Source organism: Lampetra planeri, chromosome 20 (assembly GCF_965212315.1).
Source record: "Lampetra planeri chromosome 20, kcLamPlan1.2.h2, whole genome shotgun sequence".
In the NCBI taxonomy this organism is placed as follows: Eukaryota; Metazoa; Chordata; class Hyperoartia; order Petromyzontiformes; family Petromyzontidae; genus Lampetra; species Lampetra planeri.
In genome coordinates, this window is record NC_136126.1 from 9,773,590 (window position 1) to 9,792,508 (window position 18,919).

The 18,919-nt window shown below is 48.6% G+C and overlaps 1 protein-coding gene across 4 annotated transcripts; it reads left to right on the forward strand.

The window, feature by feature from the left end:
* Window positions 1–223: 223 nt before the first annotated feature.
* Window positions 224–15,472, forward strand: LOC144724421 (uncharacterized). 4 transcript variants are annotated; one of them, XM_078603537.1, is made up of 3 exons: window positions 224–500; window positions 991–1,385; window positions 12,809–15,472. In XM_078603537.1, exon 3 carries the CDS (start codon window positions 12,811–12,813, stop codon window positions 13,129–13,131), a length of 321 nt encoding a protein of 106 aa, XP_078459663.1. In that variant the 5' UTR covers window positions 224–500; window positions 991–1,385; window positions 12,809–12,810; the 3' UTR covers window positions 13,132–15,472. The 4 variants fall into 4 exon arrangements, 3 of the variants coding, with proteins under 3 accessions (XP_078459663.1, XP_078459662.1, XP_078459661.1); XR_013586476.1 differs by lacking the exon at window positions 12,809–15,472 and having other exon boundaries at window positions 224–326; window positions 991–11,446; XM_078603536.1 differs by lacking the exon at window positions 991–1,385.
* The last annotated feature ends 3,447 nt before the right edge of the window (window positions 15,473–18,919 follow it).

Genomic DNA, 18,919 nt, shown 5'->3' on the forward strand with positions numbered 1-18,919 from the left:
AGCACCTATGAAGGCCGGCGCGGCACACGAGGGGGTGACTGGCCAGCACCACGCCCGACCCAGCGGCTAAGTTTTTTACATACCGCATCAGGTAAATTATTTGAGTCTGAGTCGACCTAGGAGGTGCCCAGGGACAGATTCAGATTAATCGTCACTGGGTGTTGGTGGGCGTGAGCTCCACTCCCCCCCCCACACACCCCTCCATAAACAACCCTACCCCCCCACACACAAAGGCATGCCACTCACTCTCGGCCAGAGTGGCGTTTACCTGCGCTGGGTAGTCGAGGCCAGCCGCGTTGAATGCGCTGGACACAAGCGTCACGCAGGTGCCTATGTGCGTGGTTCAGTGTGATGTAATGTAGTGTTCTCCAAAACCGTGCTGCTGTAAAGTTTCACGTTGAGTATTATTATTCTGCTGATGCTGCTGCTGAACCATGAGCTACTACGCCACGTAACACGTTGCAGTTTGGTTTCAGAATTTGGAAAGAAGAGTGACTCACGTAAGTACTCTCACAGGGGCGACGCGTGGTTTTAACAGACACACACCTGGCCACCCACGAACGTCGTGTGCCGTTCCGGCTTTCGTAGGCGCTCGCTAACAGCACTTGCCCCAAAAGTCTGTTAAGGCTATACGGGTGGTCTTTGCCTTCCGTGTGGTAGGGTAGCGGTGGTGTAGCGGTTAGCGCGCTGCGATACGAACCCAGCCACCCGAGATCGCATTCCGCTCATGGCCAACACCAGTGACTGTTATCTCAGCCGGTCCTGGGCCTCCCCTAAGTCGACTCAGCCTCAAAAGAGTACCTGGGGCGGTGTGTAGTAAACATCGCCACTGGGGAGACTAAAGCGGTCGGGCGTGGTGCTGGCCATCCACCCCCTCGTGTGCCGTGCCGGTCTTCATAGGTGCTGCTGCTACTCGCGAACAGCCCTTGCCCGAACAATCTGTCAAGGCTTCACGGGGTATCTTTGTTGTTTTGTGTGTTTACATCGCAGTTGCTTTGGCGGAGTCACGTAGCCCGCATGCCCAGCCAACGAATGCCCAAACAGCTTTTGGATAGAGGGAGCTAGATGGGCGCGGCACGGAGTGGAGAAGAGATGGAATGATGCGGTACAGGAGGAAGTGGAGCCGAGTGGACTTGCCGTGAATGGTACCAGCGGTGTCGGCCTCTGTGGAGGAGGAGGCTCGTGAAGGACGCCATTGGGCAGTTGGAGGCAGTCGCCCTTCAGCAACGAGTGGAGCGCCGCACGGCTAAAACACAGTCAGGGTGGCACATTGCGGGAGCAGAGGCGGTGCCATCTGTCGGTCATCGTGGGCAACCCACGGCACCTGGGTGTCGATCCCGTGACCTCCTGCTCGCGAGCACTTCGGCACTTCACGCGGCCTCGAGGTACACCTAGTCTGGCACGAGGGACGTGGTCACTTCACCACCACATTGTGGCGAACGACCTTTTTTTTTTCTTTATCCAGATCTTTGTTTTTTCTTGCAATCGCGGGTTGCTGAGCGAAGGCCCCCCCCAAAAAAAAACGCCAAGTGACCGGCAATCAGAGAGCGCGATTAAAATTGTAATAGATGAGAGTTCACACATCTTGAAATGAGCTAGGTTTATTATAGCAACTTGTAAAAAGAGACGACGGGAAGAGCAGTGGGGAGGGGTACAGGCAGAAAGAGAAAAGTGCGGTTATCTGCAAGTGCGGAGATTAAACACAGGATAAGATGTAACCGAGTCTGGTAGATCGAGTCCTCACCACGTGTGTAGGACTCAATAAGTAGTTCACGGGAACAGTAACCGTTGTAGTAGCGATAGAAGAGTGACAAGGAGGCGATTGAATACCGGTGAGTGGCTGAAGTGAATATGTGAGTACTGGGCCATCAATCATTGCATTGAGAGTATTACGATTATTTGCTGCTATACATTTACACGTGATAAGCCACTTCGTTGAGCTATCATTTGTGGCCAGGTCGCTTCTGAAAAATGAGTTAATACCTCGGTGGTCTTTGCCTGGTAGGATGGGGATGGTTTAGTTTTATTTGTATGTGTTTGGGCGAGTTGTTTACCTTTCTTGTACTTTGCACGACTATCAAGTTTTTGTACTCTTTGATGTAATGGTCTTACCCGTACCGACTGGACGTCTGTGAAAAAGAGCTCTATGGCTCATCGGATTCCTCCAGTAGAAATACATATTATGATTCTGTTTCTGAATCAGCCTGATTGCTTATACGTTGAATTATATCAAGTGTAGTGAGTGTAGATACCAGTGCGAGATCAGGAATTGGAATCAATAACCCCCAGTGAAGAATACTCCCGGTAAAGAATAACCCCATTCAAGCATAATGGAGCAGGGGAAATATTGGCCAAGGAAATTGGAAAGATAACCCCATTTATAGTGACCCCATTCAAGAATAACCAAATTTTAAAGTGTTTAAGGATTTCAAAGGAAGAGCAGGAACAAGGAGAGGGGATCATACAGGGTTGGGGCCCATCATCCCATCATCCCACACAGTCACTTTGCTTCCCCAAGTTATCATAGAGAGGAGAGGGGGTGAACAGTGAAGGGCAGGGTTGGCACTTGAGCGATACCTTGACAATGGGGTATAGCGGGGAGAGGGAGACCTTTAGAATGGGGAGGTTTTTTTTGTGTGGAACAGAACCAGGTTTTTATTTTACCCAATCATGAATAGTTTACAACTCAATAGTGAATGGTCGTGAAGTGTCTGAGCTTTGGGCAGTTACATGTCTGACTCTCAGCTTGTGATTGAAATTACAGTAGTGAATTATTATCTCCCCCCCACACCTCAACCATGCATTTCTCTTTAAAAAAATGCCCTGATGAAATCATCGCCTTTGGATTCTACATATATAGTTGATATTTTATGTACAGGGTTGTAGTTGTATGTATTTTGGTGCCGAACGGCAACGCTGTAGTCGGCAGTGCCATGGGGGGAGGGCCAATTTAGATTGGCCATTCCCCCCTCATGGCGTTTGTAACCACCACAGCAGCCAAATGGAGGCTCTGGATGGGTGCGAGGGGCTGGTAACTCCTCCACTTTAATTAATTACCACAAAACCACGATTTAAAAATGTAATTAAGCTTGTGCTGGAGGCCCCGGGGGGACAGGCGTCTATGACGTCTCCTGGCCAAATCCCATTTGGCGGAGCCAGAAGATTGAATCCCTACCCTCGGGGCTCTTTCAGAAACAACAAAAACCCGCTATGGGTGGCCACGTGGAATTTTCGAACGCTCACTGCAGAGGAAATTCTGCAACTCCTCTGTTTGGAGCTGGACCAGTATCGCCTGGATCTCTGTGGTATTCAGGAGGTCCGGTGGACCGGCTCTGGCTCCTGCCACCATGAGGGGTGGACAGTCCTCTACTCGGGGCAAGAGGCTGCCAAACAACAGGGAGTGGCTCTTCTTCTGAACAAAAGAATTAAGGGGGCGTGGGAGCCTGGCGGTGAGGTGTGGGAAGCTGTAAGCCCCAGGCTACTTTGGGCTCGCCTTCCCATCAACCAGAGGCGAGGAGCGGTGGTCGTGGTTACTTATGCCCCCACCGAAGACGAACATCCGTGGAAGGATGCAGGCAAGGCCGATGAGTCAGATGCCTTTTATGACCTCCTGTCTCAGGTGCGAGCTAAAGTGGCCCTTTGGGATAGAGTCATCTTGTTGGGTGACTTCAATGCCCGAGTTGGTCATGATCCTGGCACCTGGTCTGGAGTGATTGGAAAGTATGGGCCAGATCAACTCAATAACAACGACAGGAGGCTGCTAGATTTTTGTGCAGCCCATGGGCTTGTAATTACCAACATGCTATTCTGGCATCGGCGCATCCACACAACATCATGGATGCATTCCGGGTCCAAGCAAGAACATCTGCTGGACTACATAGTGATGGAACAGCGGATGCGGGCCCATGTCCTTGACACCAGGACCTACCGTGGAGCTGATCTGCCCACTGACCATCGACTTGTCATCTGTAAGATGCGCCTGCCATTCTTCCACTCCAGTGGTGGGTGTACACCCAAGACCCCATTCAAACCCATAGTGACATGGTCTCAGCTAGCTGATGAAAGTTGCAAGTGAGAATTTAATCATCGCTTGCGGCTGGGGTTGGCATCGTCCCCCACTCCTCCTGATGTCGAGGGAAAATGGGTGATGTTTAGGACTGTGGCTCATGCAGCTGCAATGGCTGATTTGGGTACACGGTCCAGACTTCCCCAGAGACCCTGGCTGACAGAGGAGGTGTTCAGGCTGGCTGAGAAAAAGCGACAGGCCCACTCTCATCGCCTACAGCATCCCACGTCAGAGAATGAGGAGGCTTACCACAGCCTTCGCTCAGAAGTTTGGAAAGCCGTGAGGCGTTGCAAGGATGGGTGGTGGTCGTGGGTTGCTGAGGAGATGCAGTCTGCCTCAATGGCCCGCGATCACAAATCGCTCTTTAACTCCAAAAAAGTAACCTGCAGCACCACACCTATTACCACCATTAGGGGAAAGAATGGTGATCCAATCTCCCATCCCCAGGAACAGGTTTTCAGATTTGCTGAGCATTTCTGTGAGGTCCTGGGGGAGGGGAAATCTCTCAGCCTGGAAAACATTTTGAGACATAGTGGCGATGACCCTGCTGAGGCTGTGGTTGCTCAAATATTGGAAGAAGTCACCCCCTGTGAGTGGCTGGCTGAGGTGCCATCTGTTGAGGAAGTACTGAAGGCGATCCAGAGTCTGAGACCAGGAAAGGCACCGGGCACATATGATCTTCCAAGCGAAATGCTGAGGGAGGGTGGCATTTGTGCCAAGACTGTCCTAAATGACATTATAACCGCACAGACTGTATTAACTACAGGGGCATCTCACTCCTCAGTGTGCCGGGAAAGGTCCTGGCAAGGATTAACCAACATCGCCCTTGCCAGGCACGCTGAGCAGAGGCTTGTGGAGTCCCCATGCGGTTTCAGGAAAAGCCGGTCCTACACAGATGTCTTATCTTCTGTCTGTCTGCTACAGCAGAGGTGTAGGGAATTCCAACAAGACCTACATCTCTGCTTTATTGACCTGATCAAAGCCTATGATACCATCAGTAGGCCTGGACTCTGGGTTGTTTTTGGTGCTTTCGGAGTCCCTGACCCTTTACTCACGACCATTAAGGACCTTCATGATGGTGAGCGGGCCCGGGTAAAACTACGTGGCTGGGAGTCGGAGCCATTACCTGTTCACCTTGGGGTGCCACAGAGATGTCCTCTGGCTCCCACATTATTTAACATCTATTTCGACCACGTAGTTTGTGAAGCCTTCAATAGCTGTACTTTAGGAATTTCAATATGGTACATATACAATGGGAGGCTGATCGATGCCTGGGTGCAGTCAAGGGATGGCTCCCTATTGCTCAACCATGTTACGTATGCCGATGATCTGGTAATTTCTGCTCACGCAGAGGAGGAGTTGGAGGCGCTGCTGCCGAACCTGGAGCTTACCACTAAGAGGTGGGGCCTTACCATCAGCCCCACCAAAACTAAGCACCTGCCTGGGTATTTTGTACCATCGGACACTCCACCCCCACAACTCCCAATTGGTGATAGAGCAGTTGTGGAGAGAGTGGAGAGTTTCCCATACCTGGGCAGTGTGCTTATGACCAGCTCCTGTTTAACAGCAGAGATTTCACTCCGAATCAGTCATCGGTTGCGTAACGCTGTGTGAAAGGTACCGGGTCTGTCGCTCCACACGAATCTTCAGGTCTTCTCGGCCACAGTCATTCCCTCCCTTCTTTACGCTTGCGAAACGTGGACCCTCCCTAATGGAACATCTTCGTCGGTTAGACACATTTAGGCTGGCCTGCCTACGATTCATCCTGGGTTTAACCAGGCTGGATTGTGTGAGGAGCTCACAAATCCTTGCAAGATCTGGACAAAGTCCCATCGGTGAGCTCCTCTGGCATGCAAAGCGGCGTTGGCTGGGTCATGTAGCCCACATGCCCAGCCACCGCATGCCAAAACAGCTTTTGTTTGGCCAGATCGAGGGGGCTAAACGGGCGCGGCACGGGCTAGATAAGAGATGGAGTAAAGTGGTACAGGAGGATATGGAGCTGAGTGGAATTACTGATGACTAGTACCAGCGGTGTCAAGATCGGCCTCTGTGGAGGAGGCTCGTGAAGGACACTACTGGGCAGTTGGAGGCAGTCGCCCTCCAACAACAACGGAGGGCAGAGGAGCGACGCTCACAACGAGCGGAGCGCCGGGTGGCTAAAGCACATCAAGTTGTCACAGTAGGGGGCACAGGTGGTGCATCAGCCAGTCGTCTCAGTCAGTCGACCCGTGGCACCTGGGTCTGCCCCGTGACCTCGTGCCAGCGGGCGTTCGACAATTCACGTGGCCTCAACGTGCACATCGCCTGGCACAAGCGTCGTGGCGAATGGCGGTTGTTTTTGTTGTTTATGTATGTTGCATGCTCGCAGTCATCCATCCAAGCACAATCCATTCTAAAACTCTGCCTAGCTTTTGATACGACAAGTTTGTAGTGTAGTATAGGCGTATACGTTACGTGCTATGAAGGATCATCATTGCCTGTGATATATTTACATTTTAAGGAGATACCGTGTTATTGACGAACGTGTTGACTTTATTTTACGATTTGCTTTTGCACCACTGCCAATATAAGTTTATGTACGTTGAAATTATTTCGCACCCTGCGTAGCCAACCGTGCTAAATCGGAGGTACAGGGGAAGGACAACAAACTTAAACATAAAAAGCAGTTCTAAAAAAATTAGTTTTCAAATTAGACAATTTACAGTGCTGATCTCCAACTGCTCGGCACTCCCAAGTCTAGGTTATGTCCTTTGGTGATCGGGCTTTTGTTAGCGTGGAACCCAAGCTATGGAACGCCACTTGAAATCAGGCAATCAGAGTCGCCAGATATATTTGCCTGCTTTGAAAACCCATTTTTTTAAACTGAACTTCCCTCTATGGTTTGGTCGTTTGCCCTGGTTCTGTTTTTGGTTTTTGCTGATCATCCATTGCACATTGGGATCCTAGGATGGAGTGCGCATTATACATTTGGATTATGAACTATGATAAAATGTAGAGGGCCACCTGCATAGTCCCAAGATGCATGCTTGTGCACCCGTGATGAACGATGACCGTAGAGTGTTCACGTTAACCTCGTGGAGGAATGTCCAACGAGAATTTGAGATTCTTAGAAGGCCCATAATTGTACAAGGTTCGCAGGATAGTAATGGCGGGCCTTGTGTAACGTGAGCTGTGAGTACAAGGGTGGCCCAGATGTTTTGTGACCACACCCCCACCCCCCAAGTTAATTGACCCGTAACATGTTTTTTCATTTCTTACATTACGCGCCCGTTGATATGCTTTTAAGACAAACATTTTTTTTAATGCAGTCGTAATACCGGATTAGCAGCATTCCTCCTGCTGTTGTGATGCGATTACAGTAATGCGGAGCAACCTGATTTACTAGTGCACGATTTATTCGTAAATATCCATAGGATAGCCTCGCTTGCCGCAGTCAATGGCACACACACCGCCGAGTAAGTTCTACCCATTTCCGCTTTTACTTCCACAGTACCTGCTGCTAATTTTGCTCCGTCAAATGCACAAAACAAATATACGCGCAATACCTTAATAATAACGATGATCAATATTACCTCGCGCCTGCGAAAAATATTAGAGCGGCTGCTGTCGGCGGTCAGTGGCATTCTGCCAGGTGGGTGGGTGGGTTGGTGTTGGCAGTTTTTAAATTCCCAGTCTCATGGTATGTAGAATTTCACGTCATTTCCCCTGGGGCCACCAAAGGGATGATGAATGTGTTCCCCCGTCTTGTTTGCTCGTCCTCGCAAGGAGGTCATTTGACATTTTGCCGAAGACCTCAACCGTCAGCGTTTCTTGTCGCACGTTGCGACATCACGGGAATTTACACTCTGGTATAGGAAACCCAACTTTGACGAGTGCCAATCAAAGCCCTTTTTTGTATGATTTTTTTTTAATGCGTCGCGCATTTCAAAATAAAATCGCGTTAAAGTGCTGCACCGAAACGGAAGGATGAATGCCGTATACGTACAACAATAATAGTGCACAGAACACCTTTTAAAACGAGAAAACGCACCGTGTAAACGATGGGCTAATCCCACGAAAAGCATACCGGTGTAAGGGGGGGGGTGTCCACTTGAGAACCCGGCGAAGTACCCACTCAGCTCGGTCCCAGTCAGGGGAGTTCGTGCATTGAATGAGGAAGTAGGAGTGGCGATTTAAGTGGCCATCCGGCCCACAGAAGCCACAGGGAAGCGAGTACCTGTCAGGTGAGCCGGCAGCGATGACCCCCCCCCATCGTATTTCGGATCCATAATACAACGCACAACGAGTTATCGTGCTGATATCAAACTCCAACGGTTCCAAATGGTGTGGCGGCCCTCACACCCAGGATGTCTTATCGGCGAAAGTAGCGCCCCTCTAAAAAATATTGAAGAACACTGCTCCTCCCAACTGCTTGGACGTCTTCCGAATCAGATTTTAATTTGGGTTCCTCTACTTCTCCTTCGACCTCTTCCCCGGAGGGGAGGTGCTGTATTAATGCTATTCATTTGTGTGTGTTTAGTTTAGTCCTTCCTCCGGGGGCACCTACAATTATCACGGTTGGCGGCGTACAGTGTGAAACAAGTCCAACATACGCACGTGCATACATCATGTGATGACGGTGCTTTGAGGGGGCAGATTTGTGCCAGAAAGGCACCACGTTTGGAAGCAAAAATAAGATAGCCTCGACTTGCTGCTCTTCGTCCATGCGGTGAGGACAAACCAGTGGAGTTTCATCTTATTGGCGGTGTGATGGAGCCCTTAATTTTTCTCGGGTATAGAGTTCATGGTCTGTGTTGTACACATGCATTTGATGTATTTTCCCAGAACGCAAGGAAATCCTTAGGATCTCGCGGCAACATTTAATTTCAAATGGTCGGCACACGTTTCTCCGCTTAGCCCGTTGGAGTCCGCGTTTCACAGCTGTACCTGTCCACAGAAACAACCCAGAGCTCTTGTTGTACATGGTGGTCCCAGATCGGAATCTTTATTTAGACTGCAGGATGAATCCGATGAGCTGCGAAGCTCTTTCTCACAGATCTCCAGTATGGGCGGGTCGGCGAGTCACCAAGGGCTGTCAAGGGCCTAAGAAGTTTCAGAAGCACTGCCCCACACCAATCTCCAAGACGCGAACGCTGTTTAGTGACCCCCCCCCATTCCCCCTTTTAATTATTTCAAACCTCATATTGTTGCATACCAATGGGGTTGTGAAAACAGAAGTGAATAAGCAGAGGATAAAAAAATGTTTGGGTTCAATTAATTGGGGGGGGGGGTGGTCACAAGACATCTGGACCATGTTACAATTTAATTTTTTTTAGAACTGATTTTGTGTTTCGTCAGTTGTTCTTCACCCGCACCTCCGATTATCATGGTTGGCTACGTAAGGTGCGAAATAAGTTCAACATACGTACGCAGCAGTCTGATTTTGGTGGCAATGCTAATTTGCTTTCCCATATTACTGTCAGTTTGGTCACGGCTGCTCTTCCCAGTGCTCTCCTTGTCTTTATTTCAGTGGTGGATGTTTCCGTCAGAGGTGATGGTGGAGCCGAGGCATATAAAGGTGTTCTCAACTTTTGGCTTCATTGACATATGTTTTTCTGAATGTGCTTCCCTTGATTAGAATTTGCACCAATCTCCATTTCGTGTGCCCGCTCCGTCTTCAAGTGTTGTTCTTGTTAAAATGCACAACTCTTGTTCATTCCAGGCTATCGGGTCAACGTTTTTGACGAGGCGCCGGTCGCTGATGATTCTACCTCCTATGGATGAAAGTTCTCCCCAGTCTCTTGCATGACGTTTTACGGGAAGATGTTGAACTTTAAAAACAGGGACGGCAACATACAAGTAGAAATGAATAAAACATACGTAATGTATAACAGTCAATCCATGATAGTGTGGAAAACAACTTGGCACAAATTGTCAAAGAAAGATGACAACACGACAATTTCGTAAACCATTTTCTATTTTACCAGGTAAGGCCCACTGAGCTACACAGATCTTTTTCAGAAGCAACCTAACCACAAATGATGACTCGACGAAGTGGCCTATCATGTGGACATGTATAGCAGCCAAATGCTCTAAACGTGTTTTTCTAAATGTGGAGGGAAAAACTGGAGGACCCGGAGAAAAATCCACGCGACCACGGCGAGAACACACAAACTCCACATGTACAGGCATCGTCAGGCCTAACTCATGCCCTTCTGCATACCAGGCGAGGTAGTTAACATCTCGCCACCGTGGCGCCCTTTCTCTCTCTCTGTACCAGTGGAACACTGAGTCAGGCTGCACACCAACGAATGGGCAATTGATAACAGAAAAACCTTGCCTTTTTACAATTGATGACAACGTTCCTATCCCTCAAAACTGCCCGCTTCTGTTTCTATGCAATCACTTACCTTTGCCTCCTACACCGCCCTTATCAATTGCAATCACTGCAGCCCCTATTTGTGTTATCCGTGACCGTTGCTCTGCTACTGCCCGTTGTATTGCTCGCTGCCGCCCGCATCGCAAAATAGATTTCCCTATCTCGGTATGAGAACACAAAAAATAAGGCATTGATTGATGGCTTCATTGATCCCGACATAACATAAAACTGCCGTGCTGCAAATACAGCGGGTTTATAACCGATTCTGTCAACATGGCTCAATCAGTTGGCGGTATTTGTCCGCCCCGCGCTCTATCGCGTGCTGGCATGCAACGCCGGCTCGCGTCGCACCGGTCGGCCGACGGGGCTTCAGCCTGACGGCTACGTCTGCCTCGGCCGTGGATCTCGCACGTCGGGGCTGTCCCCACGAGCCCTGCACAGGGTTTCAGACGCTCGGAGGCACGGGTCGGAGGGGTTGCGTTCGGATTTGTGGACTTGTGGAACGCCACAACCTGCTGGCCTCCATTGTGGCCGTGAAAATGGCAGCGCAGCAAGTGGGTTTGTGGCCCCCGTCTTTGCGTATCTTTCATTTTTCTGGCCTAGTTTAGTGGTGCTCAACCTTTTGTTGTGGCTACTGTGGCCCCGTTGTTGAATTGTGTTTCAACCGAGTACCCCCCCCCTAGCCTGCCCCGACTATATCTGAGAAATAAATGTACGAATAATGAGCATTCATATTTTAACCTATTAGAAAGTTTATGAGGTTATCCTAATTAAGCTAGTAACTGCAAACGAAAACAATTTCAACGGATGCTCTGCACGCGTGGTTACTCTTGTAAACCGCATTTTTTATGATCACCGAGTTTAGAAAGGTCTTAAATGTCGTTCTCGGTTATCATGTAGATGAAAATTGCATCGTAGTTTTAAATTGGCAGATTCATACGTTGATTATTCACCAACGACTCTCATGTATGATATAATTCCACACCCTTATAATTCACCTCGCATGCACCCACCAGGGCATTGCCACGTACCCCCCCCCCCCCCCCCCCCGGGGACCGCATACTCCTGGCTGAGAACCCACTGGCATAGACGGCGCTATTGGTCGTGTTGTTTAAGGCGACGGGAAAACGCGTTGCAGCAGTTGGGCCACCGCCTCCCACACAGAGGCCGCTGCGTGCGTCTCCTTCACAAATGGAAAATTAGCGAACAACCCCAGCAGTGCGGTTGCGGCCATGCAATCCGAACTACGGGCCGCGTAGCAAACCACGGTAGTCTGCACTCCTTCAATGAAGGAGGAATAGCAACACTGCACGAACTCTCTCCTGAAGCTCTATTGTCGTAGCCAACAGACCTCGGACATAGGTACTTAGCTCATGAACACATTTACATTTAGCTCATGAACACATTGGCATTTAGCTCATGAACACATTGGCATTTAGCTCATGAACACATTTACATTTAGTTCATTAACACATTGGCACTTAGCTCATGAACACATTGGCATTTAGCTCATGAACACATTGGCAGTTAGCTCATGAACACATTTACATTTAGTTCATGAACACATTGGCATTTAGCTCATGAACACATTGGCATTTAGCTCATGAACACATTGGCACTTAGCTCATGAACACATTGACATTTAGCTCATGAACACATTGGCATTTTGATCATGAACACATTGGCATTTTGCTCATGAACACATTGGCATTTAGCTCATGAACACATTGGCATTTAGCTCATGAACACATTGGCATTTAGCTCATGAACACATTGCTGTCATTGCGTGCAAGGCCTTTGTTCTGGCCATGCATGTGTTGTTGTGATTTTGTTTTTAACTTCTGGATATTCAGGTCTTCTCCCACAAAAAAAACAAAGCACGAATTTAAAACGAATTGGCCCTAAATACTTCTGAAGAAGCTTCTTAAGAAAGCATCTTTGTTGTCCTGAATTTTTTTTTGCCCTGGATTTACTAAATATGTAAAAATGTAACACTTCATAATAACGTGCTCTTTTAAAAAACGAATTCTAAATTATTTTTAGTTTACCAGGTAAGGCCCACTGAGCTCTATAGCTTTTTTCAGAAGGAACCTGGCCACAAATGGTAGCTCAACGAAGTGGCTTATCTCGTGAACATTAATAGCAGCAGCCAAATACTCTAAACGCGTGGTGATGTTGATTCTAAATGTAGAGGGGAAAACCGGAGAACCCGGAGAAAAATCCACGTGACCACAGGGAGAAAGGCAGACACGCAAACTCCAAATATACAACAGGCGTCAGGTTCGGGATGGAACCCGCGACCTTCTGCGTACCAGGCGAGGTAGTTAACATCTCGCCACCGCGGCGCCCTCTTATCATTCCGACGTGCTCGACCCCCCTCACAGTGATGGCGACCGCTGGCGGCGACGGCCGCAAGACGGAGATCCCGGGGGGGCCGCAGATCCCCCGTGCCGCCGCTGCCGCCGCCGACGCCGACGATGAGCGCCAGCGGCTGCGCCAGGAGGAGAACCGCGGCGGCTGCTGCGAGAGCGCCCGCGGCTACCGCTCGGACATCGCGTGCGTCGTCGCGTGCGTGCTGGCCGTCATCGCCGTCATCGTGGTGGCCGTCACCTGCTCCCAGTTGACGTGCGTCGCGGCCTCCGCCAACGCCACCGAGACGCTCACCTCCACGTCCAGCAGCACCAAGTTCCTGACGTTGGCTCCGTGAGGCGGAACGGCGGCTGAGGGCTGGCCCAGGGCGTGCCGGGTCCGAGGACGAATCGGAACGACGTTGGGATTCTCCTGCTCTGTTTCTTGTCTTTCCGGATTTCCTTTGGCAGCTTGGCTTTGTGACTTTTGTCAATTCCTACGGTTGGCACAAGCTAATGGGTTCCACCAAAAGGATTGTGGGGTTTTTCCCCAAAAACAGTCATGAAGAAATGTCTTAGCACCTCCGCTTGTGAAGGCCGTCGATCATTACCATGTGTAAACGTCACAAAGCCTACCAAGGGATTGTGATCTTCTAAAGGCAAACACAAGAAGCTATTGAATATCTTATCCCGTGGAACATCTCTTTCACATGTTGATTCGTGAAAATGTTCTCAATTCGTACCACATTCAGAACACTCAAGGTCCTCCCAAGGCATTGTGGCACCCTATTCACAAGCGCGACATAACCATTAAATCCCAGCATCTCAGACCGCTCATTGCCTCGGTTGCACACCTCAGAGAAAATTACGCAAGACCCAACAGCGGATTGCAATATTGCGAAACGGGCGGGCCAGGGGTGTCAACAGGCATGCCCGTAAAATTCTCGTTGTACAAATACAATTTTACAGGCGATGTTTTGTTCGTTTCTACAAAAACAAAAACGTGTCACGAAATTGAGTTTCACAAGTCCCCCTTTCATCGTCCATTCATGAGCGGCCGGTTCACACACGCACGCACGCAGTCACGCAGCGAAGCCTTTGTCGAACGGCACCGTTGTTGAAGTGCTTTGTTTGCAAGGTGCTTTCACTGCGCCGGGGAGGGGGGTGAATGAGCAACCCAATATGGCGCAATGCACTCGGCGGGCGCGGTGTAGGGTTAGCGGGAGGAATGTTTTCAGTTCCCATTACCCTACTCGTACAGCACCAGCCGGCACACACATTCGGCACGGGAACAATACCAGTGAATCCTGATCGAGTACTCCCTCCGCTCACACGCGGAAGGTTACAAGTTCAAATCCTCCTCGGGAAGTGGGGGGGGTGTGGGTTGACTTAGCTTATTCCGTCATCCGTCCGAGGTAACAAAAATGGGAAATACATTTTTGGGGTATCAGAAGTGGTTGTGGTATGACGAGACCAGCTCCTGCCATGGGAATGGGGAATTTCTGCTGCCGAAGTTGCCGGAGCACCGTCTGTCGTAAGGGACGTTTGACTCTCATTGGAACGTTTGTTTTTCGAAGCGGTTTTTATGAAGTAGCTTTTTTTGTTGTTCTCTTGTGACACGGTGATTTGCAAACATTTTTGGTTAATAGTTCGGTCGTAGAAGTCATAAATCTGGAATTAGGATAAAGCGTAACATTACGATTGTATTTATGTTGAAGTAATACGAGTGTAGGCCTTCATTTGTGCGAATAGTTCATCGTGTTGTACTTTATAATATATAGTCGGCGAAATGAGAGTGCGTTTTGATATCCTGGCTGTGTGTAAAATGTTAAAGCTTGTTAAAATTCGCAACGGAAATATTTTGTACATTTGCACTTTTTAAAACTTGCTGGTAAAACCAAGTTTGCGTCATGTATTCTCGCCACTCTATTTTCCCCCCAGCATGCACCAGTTCTTCCTCGCAACAGATTTGCATTGTCTCTGTGGGCTCCTCAAAGACAAACTCCCCCCATATAGCCTTAACTGGCGGAGTGCTGTTAGCGGGGTGTGTGGCCAGTACCACGCCCGGCCACCTTTGTCTCCCTAGTGCCGATGTTTACACACCACTCACCCTAGGTATTCATTTGAGGCCGAGTTCACCTAGGGAAGGCCCAGGACCGGTTCAAACATTTGCCACTTATTGGTAGTGAGCGGGTATCAAACTCTGCTCGGCGGGTTTGTAGCGCAGCGACGCTATAACCGCTACACCACCGCTCCTCACCTCGTTAGGCACAAACTGGGCTGTGACTTGCCCAGCAGTAGCCCCGTTTGATGCAGAGACTCGCGGTTCGAATCCGGCAGGCCGCCCTGGTTATTACTGCAGTGCTACGCAGCCTGCTTCAAAGTGGGCGTTTGAAGATTCGTCATTCGAAACGAGCAGGCCATTGTGCGCTGGCGTCATGTGACCTGCAAAGAACCTAATTGAGATTACGGCACTTGATGATTGCTAATCTTTGGGCAATGATTGCTAATTGAGATCGCATATAGAATGCCCACTTGCAGACCGTTGTTGAGTCGTCTTGTGCTGCACAGGGACATCACAGATGCCTCTTCTGTGTGGGGATGCCTTGCGAATGTGATGTGAGATTCGATGTGTACGGCGCTTGGAGTTGCTGAGGCTTTTAAGCGCCCAATAAATACAAGAGATTATTACGACCGTAATTCTATGGATAATACAATCAGTTGTTCACAGTTTCTGTGGTAGAGTTCTGCGTCAGTCAACACGTTTTTTAATTGAAAACTGCACATCGGGTTTAAATGTAATATTTTGGTTTCATTTATTCTCACTTTTCTGCAGCTTTTATGTTCAGTAAATATACAACAACAATCAAATTGGATTGTTTTTTTTGTGATGTGCATTTGGCAGGAGGTGCCCAGATAGCTCAGGGCTCAAGAGGACTGAGCCCGATCGCTGCTGAGATCCTGGGCCTGAATCTGGCCAGCCATCCGTAACCAAACCACGTTGTCACGTGTAGCGAGTACAACATCTCAGCCTGGCCACCAGTGAATCGACGTCATGCGATGACGTCGTCTCTACTTGGCACTGCAGATACGAGTGCACCACCCTGCGTTTGAGAATGGCTCTCTAGCACCCAATCACAGAATTACTTTTGAATTGTCGCTTTCACATAGACACCTTTTATCCACAATAATGGGTACAGCGTGTAATTCTGTGCACCAATTGTCACGTAAATATATATATATAATTTTCCAGAGCTGGGATAAGTGAAAAACCACCCAGTCTGCCTCAGCAGCAGACCATGCTTTCCCACCTGATGACGGACACTTGTGTTGCGCCCGAAACGTCGTGATTTATTTTATTTTATACCTACGTGACTTTACCGAAAGAACCAAAGGGTATGAAAAACCATAATTAACAATTGCATTGTTGTGAAGCCATTGGTGACCGGGTTGAGATTTGTCTCCTAGCTACCCTTGGGAACCCCAGTTTTAATCGCGTGCAGCTGAAAGCCGGATTCAAACCCAGGCTCTCATCGGTGCTGGGCTCAGCGAGGTTTACCCCTGAGTCACCCGGCCACCTCCTTTTGGTGATATTATTTTATCCTTTTTGTAACTGCACTAGCAAATTAAGCACTCCATAGATGTGATCATGCTGTCACACCACATGACAGTAGGTAGGTGTTAGCTTCTCTTGAGGGCAAGCCAGGGCTGGCTCCAGGCAAGCCAGGGCTGGCTCCAGACACGCCCCGTGTTGTTAATTATCCACGACGGGGCGAAAGTGTTGCTGGTTCCTGTCACTGAAACTTGGATGTCGTGTCCGTGAAAAACAAGTCCACATTCTCCCGAGTTAACAACAGAACAGACCATAATAAAGATGTTTTTGGGTTAGATGGGTTAGATTGCGTAAATGTGTCGTTAAACCCGCCACCACCCGACACAGCAAATTAAGTAAGGTTAGTCACGTAAACAAAAACGTGCCAATTCGTTAGTAGTTCAGCATACCGGTGTATTGGAGAGTAAAACCACAACATTTACAATTCGAGTACCACATTTCGCCTGTAATTACAGCAAGCATCATCAGGCGACAGTCAGAGTTGTGGAGAAATCCTCCCCTGTTCTTAAATAGAGGGATAACTTGAGCCAATCAGGTGCGATGGCCAGATGGGACAGACCAACAAGGCAGATGGAGCGGCCTTATAGTGACATCTGTAGACGCTTTGGTGGGAGAAGAGAGTGGCTGCTATCACTGCAATGTATGTATGTTGAACTTAATTCGCACCGGACGTAGCCAACCACAATACTTGCAGTCAAAATGCAAACAAAAAACATACTATTATTATATTTTGGTACTGGCAAAAGAGGTCTCATGATGTAGATGCTCACCCCGAGCCCTCATTACTTTGATAGTGCATTGTCTTTGAGCTGTACGCCTTTTGGCGTCCTCTGGTCGAGCACCAATTGGGTCGAGGCTCAAAAGAAAGCCGTCCCTTGGTGTGGACCAATCAGTTTCAAGGACAATGCATATATTATCATAGTATGTTTTTGTTTGCATTTTGACTGCAAGTATTGTGGTTAATGCGACATGAATCCTTGTAAAAAGGTTTCAGTTTTGTTGCCAGAAAAAAAAGGGGAAAAACCCTGTTATTACAAAGCGGAGTTCTAAAGAATTTGCAATCGAGATTAAAAAGTGCACAGCTCCAGTGGCTTCCTAATATCGGAAGGGAAGAGCGTTCCAGACGGCCCTAGAGGCGCATCTGAAAGCGCCGCGCGATGCGGTGACCGCCATCTTTGTTCGATGGCGAGCAACCGAAAGCCGCCGCCGCCGCTGCTGTGAGGATGACGACCGAGGTTTAAATCCAATCCACCGACTCGCAATAAATACGTTCAGAATAAATAACCATTTTTTTCCCCACCGTCATTTCACTCATTAGGAAAGAGGTTCTCAACATTTTTGGTTTGGCGCCCCCCCCTCCAATCAAGAGCACTGATTCCTGCCCCCCCCCCCATGCCCCACCACTTCCCCCCCGCCCCCAATCTTATAAAAAAACACAACTGTGTTTCCTAAGACCACAATACAGAGAGTGATCACTTGTCCTCCCTTCTAGTCGACGTAGTTGTTGGTCATCGTTGTATCTTTTTGTCCGTAAGACAATTGTCTCGCACTTGTGTCTCGGAGTTTTTTGTTGCTGCTGACGTTCCCCGCGCACATTAAAAGACAATGCTCCTCCTGCACGGTATCCATACCTCAGCCGGTGCGCTGTCACAGGATTAAATGAATCAGCGACGGAATGAATGATAAGTTATGTTAATGTGGATGGAAACCAATCAGCGTCAAGGGGCGGCCTAATGTGGGGCTTTTTAGATCAGCGAATCGTCTCTTTGGATCTAGAAATCACGTGACAGGAATAACTTTAACGATTTCAAAATTTGCATTCAAAATATCGCAGCTCGATCCGTGCTCGATCCATGCTCGATCACATAGGCACACGTATTAAAAATGTCATAGCCATTCTTAATCCATGCTCCAGCGCATGGATTGAGCTTTGTATCGTAAAAAAAATCGGTCGATCCCCGTTTAATCGAGCATTGGAGCGTTAAAAACGTCGAACCCAGTTCCGGTATTACTTATATGGACAAAGTCGCGCCCATTTACTGCATATATTAACATAATTTATCATTCATGCTGTCGTGGCTTGATTTTATCTTGCTACAGCGCTCCTGCCGGCACCAACGGCGCCACACATCGTCTGGTTTGAGAACCCCCCTCGTTTTGCCACGAGGTGACAGCAGCATGCTGGGCTCGCTCGCTCAGGCAGGGGAGGGGTTTCGCGAATCAAATAAGTAAAATTAAAAAAAGTTTAAAAAAACACGCTTTTATGAAATGTACTAGTAATGGAAGAACTCCACGACTCCAGGAAGTGGCCCCAAAGCTTGCCATAACGTAAGAGACCGTGGTCAATTACAGCCAACGTCAGTTTAGCGTGGGCAATTAGACCCAAAGTCGAAACATAACATTAAAAAAAATGTTTCAAAAAATATATATCTATTTTTATGATACAATATAGTATTGTCATCAGTATGACATAAGTATACCAAGTTTGCAGTCGATACCACATTGGGAAGTGGGCTAATATTGAGTTACAAGAT